The sequence below is a fragment of the Physcomitrium patens genome, chromosome 16, assembly GCF_059467195.1.
Source record: "Physcomitrium patens ecotype Gransden chromosome 16, ASM5946719v1, whole genome shotgun sequence".
NCBI lineage: Eukaryota > Viridiplantae > Streptophyta > Bryopsida > Funariales > Funariaceae > Physcomitrium > Physcomitrium patens.
The window spans coordinates 10,350,625-10,360,158 of record NC_143425.1 but is presented as its reverse complement, the minus strand read 5'-3'; the positions used below and the strand labels follow the sequence as shown (position 1 = coordinate 10,360,158).

Genomic DNA, 9,534 nt, shown 5'->3' with positions numbered 1-9,534 from the left:
GATTGCTTCTTGCAACTATACTATAAGACTGGAAACCACTAGCCCTTTACATTCTGTATCAATGTATGACATGTTCCCATTCAAATTGTACTACTCAGTGATACAATGCATTTTGATCACTCTATTCTTTCAAATAATTCAAGTAACATCAACTAATAGATCAGAAGTGCAGTATGAAGATCCATGTTTTTCCAGAATGCATAGAAGCCAAATAATTGTACCTTGCTTGATTCTTTGAACAGGACAAACCCTGCCATAGATCAAGGATTCACCTGCAGCATGGAATAGTGATGACTATGCAAGGAGCTTGTAAACAGTGTCAAAGTTGTTCTCCAGTGAGACTCAGGTTTTCAGGAATGGTATGATAACAGTATGCACATATGGGAGCTTCAGTTTACAGCCTCATAATGCATTTGACCACAATAACCCCTCTTCTTACCCAAAATTCCATCAGCAACATGCAGATACTACTGTCAACCTGCCTATTTAAGCTTGAGCATCAACCCAGATTCTGATATATTGGGTCATCATTGATGATACCCTGCAATTGGATTCACCCCACTATTATCCATGCAGCCAATTCAATCCATTGAATAATAGCTACCCAAAACCCTACCCAATTCAGCTCAGTGCAAAAACAAGATGAAGCACTTCAGCGTGCACCACGGTCAAAACCAAAAAAAAACTCTAGGCCAACGGTAATTGAATGAGGAGGAGAAAAACAATACAATGCACAGTCAACTTTCAGATACAAATCAAAATCTCATGAACCTAAGGTCTAAATTGCTGGCAATACAGGGCAGAGAAAACGCTGCGGTGGCGGGCATGCATGGAAGGCAACCCACAAGGCCGAGTATAGCAGGCACCACGCATAACAGGCACAACCACTACGACTTCACAGACGAGAAAACGAGCCCCGTCGATGCTGATGATGTTGATGGAGAAGCAAAAGCAGGACAACGAAGGAACAGCAAAAGGAGGGGCCTCCGTGACTGCGGGGCAGGCGCTGGACATCCACACTGGTCCGAGATGCCCTGAACCCGCGGACGCGCGGCCACGGTGAAACAACTCCTGCGCAACGACCAACGAGCGAGCGAGGGAGGGAGCTGGGGTGGGGGGCTGTAAAGGGGCCCATTCTGCTGCTGCTGCTGCGCCCGCTTGTCTTGCAAGGAAACCCGGAGAGAGGCCCGGGCATTGCGAAAGGAACGAAGGAAGGCCCTGCTACTGCTGTTGGCGTGTGGAAAGTGGAGAGAGAAAGAGCCGCAGCACTAGCGCTGGGATCCAGGCCCAAACCCCCTCCTCCCACCCCTGCCTGCCTGCCCGCCTGCCCGCCCTGCTTCGGGTGCGCGGTGTCGCCATTCCGGAGGGTGCTCTGCGCGATTTGGACGGAGCTGGTTTCCATGCGCGCTCGCTTGCCTTGGTCCGAGAATCTGGCGAGCTGTGTGTTGTGCGCGATGCTGCTGTTGCCAGTGTCGTATCGTGGGTTTGCGACCGGGGTGGCTTCTGAACGTCCGGGGATGTGTGCTGTTCTGTCGCTGCAGGTGGGTTTGCGCTTGCGCGCTTTGCAATGAGAGAATGAGCTCTGGGTGGCGAGCGGGTGGTGCCGGAGGAGTGTGATGGTTGTTGGGAGGGCGGTGATATGATTGGGTGCGAGGGAGGGCGGGGTTGTTCGACGCGTTAAATTTGCAGGCCTGGGGCTCGGGTGTGATCGGTGAGGAGTGGCACGTGCCCCTATTGGGCAAGTTTGTGAGCAGCTTGGGCGAGGGTGGAGGGTGGATGCGAGAACGTTTGGAGGAGTAGTGGCACGAGGTTGGTGGTGGTGGTGTTTTGGGGGAGACCCGGCGGAGGTGCGAATGGCGGAAGCAGAGGTGGTGGGCGGAGGCGCAGGTGCAGCATGAGACGGTGGTGGGGAGAATGGTAGAGCTTGGAATGCGGTTGATATGGGCGAGGCGGTGGGGTCGGAGGGGTAATGCAGGGGGGTGGTGTCTATGTGGGGAGATGTGTGGACAAAGGCAGCGCACGGTTGTAGTAGGGCGAGGTGTGCGTGGTGCGTTGTAGCGGTGTGCATGGAGTGGGGTTGTCGGGAGCTTCCGAGCATTGCCATCTGAAGTCGGGGTGGTGGTATTCGTAAGTGGGGTGGTGTTGCGGTTTGCGTGGATGTGGCGCTGAGGAGCAGGCGGGGGTTGGGGTTGGGGTTGGGCTAATGAAGGAGCGCGTGGAAGTGGGGCGGATTCGGGAGTGACGAGGAGTCCCGCGCGCGATTTGGGGGGTGCAGATGTGTGCATGAGGGAGGTAATGCGACGACAGGGTGCAGGGAGGAGGTATTGAGGAGAATCCGGTTGCAGTGCAGGGCGGTGCGGTTGCGGGGTTGCGACAGGAGGTGTTGGTTTTTGGGGTGTTGAGCTGGACAGGCATGTGTTGGGGAGGGCGGGGGTGAAGAAGCACGGCGAGGGTCGCGGGTGATCAGGCGAGGGGAGTCGTGTGGGAGGGTGGGGGAGGACAGCGAGGGGCGGGGAGAAAGGGGGTGGTTTGTGGGGCGTGGAGCAGTGGCGCAGGATTCAGGCTAAGCTACCGGAACAGGGCGCCTGTGGGCGCCCTGCCCGGTAGCTGGTGCCCAGCGACGGATTTGGAGTGCAAGCAGCGCATGGAAGTTGGGTCACGCGGTGGAAGGTTGCGTAGTTGAGGTGGAGAGGCGAGTTTGGAGGGAGTGAGCGCAGGACTGATGTAGCAAGCTGGAAGGGTCGAGCGTTTCTGTAGATGGCTGGTGCGCATGCACGCACAGTTCCGTCGAGTTCCGTTCTCCGGTCGGGCAATGCCCTGCTGGGCAATGAAGGTGGGAACGGGTTCGCTCAGCCGACGCTATCGTCGCTAGCAGCGAGGCGGTCTCAATTTGGAGGCGCCAACATGCTGGCAGGATACACGAACAATCCCCTGATCAACGGGGTGACAAATGCAGGACTCGCAGGTAGGTCGTGTGGGAGGGCGTGGGATGGGATGGTGTTGCATTGTGAGGTGGTTTGGGCGGTCCGGGGAGGAGGGGTTGCGTGATTAGGGCATGGGGGTAAGGAGGAGTGCGGTGCGGTGCGGTGGAATTGAAACGGGGGATGGATGGTGCGGGGTGGGATATTGCAGGTATTGCGCCGAGTTTGGGCGGGACAGGCAACCCAGGCTCGGGCGTGGGTGGCACGACCTTGATCACGGGGTCGAGTGGGGACTTCAGCGGGGTGCAGAGGAACACAGGTGGTGCGTCGGAAGGGCTCGCACTGTCTGGGCTGGTGGGGATGGGGTTGCCCGCATCACCGGTGTCGATGTCATCTGCGATGGCGAACCAGCAAGTGAGCTCTGGGCTGTCCCGACTGGAGCAGCAGGTTAGTGACTGACGATTGCGAGGGGCGCAGGATTTTGGATGTGAATGGGCAGCGTGGGGAGTGGAATGCGGCACGTAGGGGGGATGTGGAGATGCAAAGCGAGGGTCGGGAACTGAAATGTTGTGATGGGGGGGATGTAGGTGGTTTAGTGAGGGTGGCGGGTGTGTGCATTATGGGGTGTGTGGTTAGGGATGGTGTCTGGCAGTATTGGGGAATCGAATTAGTGGACAGATGGATATGGGGATTATGCGAGTAAAATGCATGGGGTTGGGCAGGCCCGTGAGGTTTGGGCAGAGAAGAATTGTTGTGTGTTGATGTGTGATACGATCGTCGGGGATGGAGTCGAGTGTGGTGAGTGCCGGTGGATGATGGTCCGGGTTTGGGGGTATGTGCAGGATGTGCTGCTCCAGCAGCAGGTGCGTTCAGCCACACCTCCGCTGTCCGCGACATCGCCGCTGGCACAGTTGGCGCAACAAGCGCAAGGGTTGCATGCAGAGAGGGGTCCGCAAGGGTCTCAGCAGTTGGGAGGTGGGCAGCAGAGTTCCGGGTTCGCAAGTCAGACGGCAGGGAGTGGGTCACATGGAATGGGTGGTGGTGGCAGCCACCAGTCGTTGGTGTTAGGGGGCGGGGCACAACAGGCGAACGGTGTAGGGTACGGGAGCAACGTGCAACACGGGAAAGCGATCGGGGCGAGTGCACTGCAAGGGCTGGTGTCCGCGAAGGAGGAGCCTCAAAGTGTGGGTCATCCTATGAAGGTGCAGGCGGCGCAGCTTTTGACGCCGAAGATGGAGATGAAAGCGGAAACAGAGCTGGATCAGAAGGTGAGTGGTTGGGATGATGCAATGATGTTGGATAGAAGCGAGGATGTTGTAGAATGTGGGTAGCGGGATGGACGTGCAGTCGCTCGAGGCGGCGCTGTGGCGTTGGGGTGGGGAGTGAATTACGGTTGATGTGATGTGTGGGCAGGAGGAGGGAGTATGGATGGTTGTTGAGTAGGCGGAGTGTTTGATTGGATGTGGTTGAGAGGGACGATGACGATTTCGATGGTGCGACAGGTAGTTCAGCAGGCAATGCAACAGTCAAGGTCCGGTAGCAATGTGGGTGTGACAGCCGAGATGCAGCTGCAAGAAGCACTGCAGAGGCAGCAGTCAAAGCAGTTACAAGCTCAGTTGAGCGCTATGCAGCAGCAGCGGTTGCTACAGGGTGTTCCGCAGCAGCATTTGCACGATGTGACGAGTCTGCAAGCACAGCAACAGCAGCATTTGCAGCAGTTGCAGCATCAGCAACAGCTTCAGCTTTTGCAGCAGCAAGCGAACGCGTTGCAGTCTGCAGGTGGGTCCGTGAGCACTTGGTGGTTGAGCGGAGTTTTGGATGGTTACGGGGATTGAGACGGGGGTGCGACGAGTAAGCAGGGGGCGTGGTTAGGGGCCCGATTGGGAATAGGGGTGAGCGCGGGTGCGTGGTATCGGGTTGAGGATGTGAGCGGTCGGTCGGCGAGGAGCGCATTGTGTGGCGGTGTGATGGTGGAGGGATGTGGTGGTATGGTAGGCATCAGAGTTCGTGCGGTGGGCATCGAGTTAGTCGTGTAGAGAGGGGTCGTGTGGGACGGAGAGGAAGGATGGGCGAGGTGTTGTGTTGTTGAGGGGTGGTTCGAATGGGGGAGTGGTTTGTGGGGAGTTTGGCGTGATGCGTAGACGGCGTCAGTTGTTGTGTTGGTGGAATGCAGGTGCGGTGATTTATGCGGGAGATAACGCTGACACGAGGTTTTCGGTTGGCGCATGGCAGATGCGAGGAAACATCCAGAAATGGAGGCCGGAGCGTGCGCTCGCAGGCTGATGCAGTATCTTTATCATCAAAGGCATCGCCCTCCTGTGAGTGTGTGGCGGTAGATGGAACGTGATGTTTGACAAGGGTTGAGCTGGTGTGGTTGATGTGGTACGAAGTTGGGGAAGGAGACGCCATGCAGGGGAGGGGAGTGGATGGGAGGCGATGAGTTGGAGGACGTTCCGGGTGGCGTAAGAGTAGGAATGAGTTGGGGAAGTGGATGGGAAGGGAAAAGCTGGGAGTTGGCTGACGGGTTGGGGATGATGGATGCAGGACAACAACATCGCATTTTGGCGGAATTTTGTGGAGAAGTATTTTGCTCGAAGTGCCAAGAAGAGGTGGTGTGTAACGCAGTATGGGAGTGGCGGTCGGCAACCGACGGGGGTGTTTCCGCAGGTTCGTACGGCGTCGGGTAGTGGGTGGGAAGGGGAATGAGGTTGGGTGGGAGGAGGTAGTGTTGCATGGAGAAGAAGAGTTTGAAGTTGTGGTTACATGCCGGTTCGAAGCGATGAGTGGGGTGGTAGTTTGCAGTGTAAGTTTGGAACGGCTCGTGTGTGTGGCAGTGAGGGGAAGAGCGCTGACGAGTTGGAGGTGGTGTGGGTTTTGTAGGACATGTGGCACTGCGAGATATGTGGAACGAATCCTGGTCGAGGATTTGGTGAGTGGCGAGCGATGTTTTGTTGCGTTAGATCTGAGTGGTGTTGGTTGTGGAGGGGGTGGCATTGTTTTTGGAATGAAGATGGTTGGGTGTTGAGAGTGGGCCGGCGCGGATGATGGGATTGATTCGATTTCGGGACGGTGTTGGAATATGCAGAGACCAGCGTGGAGGTGCTGCCAAGGCTGTTCAAGATCAAGTTCGACAGCGGCATCCAAGAGGAGCTGTTGTTCGTGGATATGCCGCACGAGTGTCGGCTAGCGTCTGGGCAGACGGTGCTGGAGTACGGCAAAGCCATTCAAGAGAGCGTGTTCGAGCAGCTGCGAGTCGTCCGAGAAGGGCAGCTGCGCATCGTGTTCTCAGCAGAATTGAAGGTTGGTATGGGAAGAGGAGGTTTCGAAACATAGATGATGAGTGAGAGTGGAGTGGTTGACGTTGGGAGTGCGTGGGGGGGGGGGTTGGGTGCATGAATGCGCCGGAGAGGAAGTGATGCAATGGGAAGGGCGATGGGAGTATTGACGCATGATGGTTGGGTTGGCAGATATTGTCGTGGGAGTTCTGTGCCCGGAGTCACGAGGAACTGCTTCCGAGAAGGCTCATCATACCTCAGGTATGCAGCTGGTGCGTTGCGAGGGAGGGGCGTGTGGGCAGTAGTTGGTGCATGAGGTGGAGAAGGTAGAGGAATGGTGGCGTTGGGAGTAGGGGAGAGAGTGGAATTGAAGCGAATCGGGGATGGATGTGTGCGTGGGTTGGGTCTGACAGAGGCGTGTATTGTGTTGGTATCAGGTGAACCAGCTGGTGCAGATATCGCAAAAGCATCAGAACTCGCAGAGCGGCGGAGCAGGAGCGTCAGGTCAAGACCTGCAAACCAACTGTCATATGTAAGTGGCCTCCTGGTTGAGAAGGCATGCGGATGGTGTGTGTGTGTGTGAGAGAGAGAGAGAGAGAGAGAGAGAGAGAGAACGAGAGAGAGGGGGGGGGGCACGGATGGGTTGGGCGCGTGACGGAGGTAGGGTAGGGAGGGAAGCGGGCAGCGGAGAAGGGTTGATGTGAAGGTGGCGTGTTGGTGGGAGCGTTTGGGTGAGAAGTAGAGGGAGGTGTGGGTGTAGTTGTTTGTGGGGGGGGGTTGTGGAGGAGTGGGTTGGACGTGGTGGTGAGGAAGGAAAATGAGGAGCTGAGTGGGGATGGTTGCGGTGTGGCAGGTTTGTGGCAAGTGCACGGCAGCTGGCGAAGAATTTGGAAATGCCAAACGTGAATGAGCTTGGGTACACGAAGCGCTACGTTCGGTGTCTGCAGGTAGGAGAAGTGAGGAGAGGAGATGGAGGGAATGTTGCGGGTGGCGGTGCAGGTAGACGGAGAGATGGGTTGGTGTCAGTGAGTGGTGACTAACGCGGACGCGTGGGCACGGTGGTGGTGTGCAGATTTCGGAGGTGGTGAACAGCATGAAAGACCTGATAGATTACAGTCGCGACAACAGCTTCGGGCCCATCGGTATGGTGACGGCGTGTGTAGGTGGTAGTGGAGTGGGTTGGGTGGAGTGTTAGGGAATCGATTGGGGGGTTTGACGTGAGGAGGGGGGTAGTTGTGTGTTGCATAGCAGCGGAGGTGGAGGGGATTGTAATGTGGTTTGGGTAGGGTTAGTGGTGGCATGGTGCTGATTTGTGGTCGGGGTTGGCGGCGTGGTTTGACTTGCAGCGAGTTTACACAAGTTCCCTCGACGAAGTGACGGGAGCAGTCGAAGCATGCTTCGGAATGCGCAACTAAGATTACTGCAGGAACAACAGCAGCGGCAAGAGCAGGTGCAACAGAGACAGCAAGAACTGCAACAGCAGCAACAGTTGAGACAGACGGATCAGCAGCAGCAGCAGCAGCAGCAGAGACAAGCGGCGTCACAGCAGCAAGAGGATCTGGACCTGCAGAGCCTTCTAGCAGAGACGAACACGACAGCCCTGAGCAGCTTACAACAGCAGTTCGAGGAGGCGAATCAACTGGAGAGCCGGGCGGGGGACGGGTTAGAGGAATTGATTTCAGCGCCGGCGGAGACGGACAGTCTGAGCGCGTTCTTCCCGTCGAACTCGCTAGCGGCGCTGCAGACATCTCTGCACGACACACTGCAATCGGCGGCAAACGGAGGAAGCGTGCAGAACATGGTGCAGAGCCCGCTGGGAAGCAGCAGCTTACATGCGCAGCAGCAGCAGCAGCAGGTGTCGGGGGGTAGAGGAGGAGCGGGTGCGGTGACGCTGCAGGCGTCTCCGACGAACTCACTGTCGTCATTTCAGAATTCATTTCCGTCGCTGTCGGGCGGGGGAGCGAGCTCGTACTCACGAGGCGAGGCTTCATCGCAGCAGAAAGTAGGAGGAGGGGGCGGTGGCGGGGCACTGCAGCAGCAACAGAAAGCGCAGGGCAGCCATCACGGGGGGCCGTCGAATGTAGTGCACAACCTGCTGCAAGAGATGATGTTGAACCAGCAGCTGAGCAACAACGGGAACTGCATGAACCAGCAAGGGGGTGGACATGTTGGTGTGGGCGGTGGGGTAGGAAGCCTGGGGAACGGGCTGAACGGGAACCTGACGGGATCTCTGGCAGGAAGCTTGGGGCTGAACGGGGTGGGGCAGGGGCGGATGCTGGGACTGGGAGGCGGCATGAACAGCGTGCACAGCATTGGCGGATTAGTGAACAACAACCACGTAGGGGTGACTCACAGCAGCAGCAGCATAGACAGTCTGGTGGGAAACAGCGCAAGTAGCGTAGGTATTGGCGGGGTGGGGAGCAACGTGGCCCTTTCTGCTCTGGGGAACCACAACCTGCGAGGGATGGGCGGCGTTGTAGGAGGGAATGGATTGAACGGTCTGAGCGGGTTGATGGGCAACATGAGCGCGCACAACGCGAGGTTGAATTTGGCCGCTGCGGTTGCGCAGCAGCAGCAGCAACAGCAACAGCAAAATCAGCTGCAGGAGGTGGGCCATCAGTCGATGCATCACGATGTGGGCGGGAATAACATGCTCGGAGGGCTGGGCATGACTGGCTCGTTCGGAGGGCTGTTCAACTAGAGAAAGCAGCCTTGTGATGATAGTTTAAGGAATGAATCCATATTGTATGATGAGGAATCTTTCTCATCTTCTTTGTCGTATACCGTTTGTGAAGAACATTTTTATCCTCTTTTGTTACGAGTACTTTTTGGCTCTATTTATCATTATTTTAAAAGTTCTGCACATTTCTCGGCTATGTTTGTTTTTTGACGGATTTTGAGAGGCTTGATCGACTGCGGAGTTTGATTAGAGTGTCATTTAGTTCTCAGATTTGATTTTGATGGTGCTCGTCTTTCGTTTTTGTTTGTTTTGATGTAATTTATTTGATCATGTAGATGATATTTTGAGTCAGTGGTGTAGAATATTTGACGAGGCCTGTCCATTTTTTGTGTACGCAAAGGATTAGCGAAATTAGTTGTAATTTTTTGAATGGTGATTTGAATGTTTACTTTTCTTAAGTTGGATGAACTAATGTGTTTTGTCATTTCTGGAGGGTGCAGTAGAATATGTATTTAAGATGTGTTTGGTTTTGATGTTTTACGATGTTGACTTATTTCTGTTAACTGCTGATAGTCACCACGATGTTTTCACTTTGTCGATCTGTGAATTTTTGTTTTGAGTTGACATTGTTCATACTTGAACTGATTTTTTATAGGTT

The 9,534-nt window shown here is 55.6% G+C and overlaps 1 protein-coding gene across 1 annotated transcript; it reads left to right on the top strand.

The window, feature by feature from the left end:
• Positions 1 to 2,621: 2,621 nt before the first annotated feature.
• Positions 2,622 to 9,070, top strand: LOC112293130 (uncharacterized). The gene is made up of 13 exons (XM_073539623.2): positions 2,622 to 2,965; positions 3,133 to 3,368; positions 3,764 to 4,189; positions 4,424 to 4,700; positions 5,154 to 5,239; positions 5,466 to 5,588; positions 5,802 to 5,850; positions 6,007 to 6,221; positions 6,389 to 6,457; positions 6,634 to 6,728; positions 7,050 to 7,143; positions 7,269 to 7,338; positions 7,543 to 9,070. Exons 1-13 carry the CDS (start codon positions 2,758 to 2,760, stop codon positions 8,895 to 8,897), a joined length of 3,303 nt encoding a protein of 1,100 aa, XP_073395724.1. The 5' UTR covers positions 2,622 to 2,757; the 3' UTR covers positions 8,898 to 9,070.
• Positions 9,071 to 9,534: the final 464 nt, after the last annotated feature.

Bases quoted from the DNA above. Each gene is read 5' to 3' on its own strand.
- LOC112293130 (XM_073539623.2), top strand. From the start codon at position 2,758: ATGGCTGGTGCGCATGCACGCACAGTTCCGTCGAGTTCCGTTCTCCGG. The intron at 4,190-4,423 runs GTGAGTGGTTGG...ATGGTGCGACAG, and splicing joins AAACAGAGCTGGATCAGAAG to GTAGTTCAGCAGGCAATGCA. The intron at 6,222-6,388 runs GTTGGTATGGGA...TTGGGTTGGCAG, and splicing joins TGTTCTCAGCAGAATTGAAG to ATATTGTCGTGGGAGTTCTG.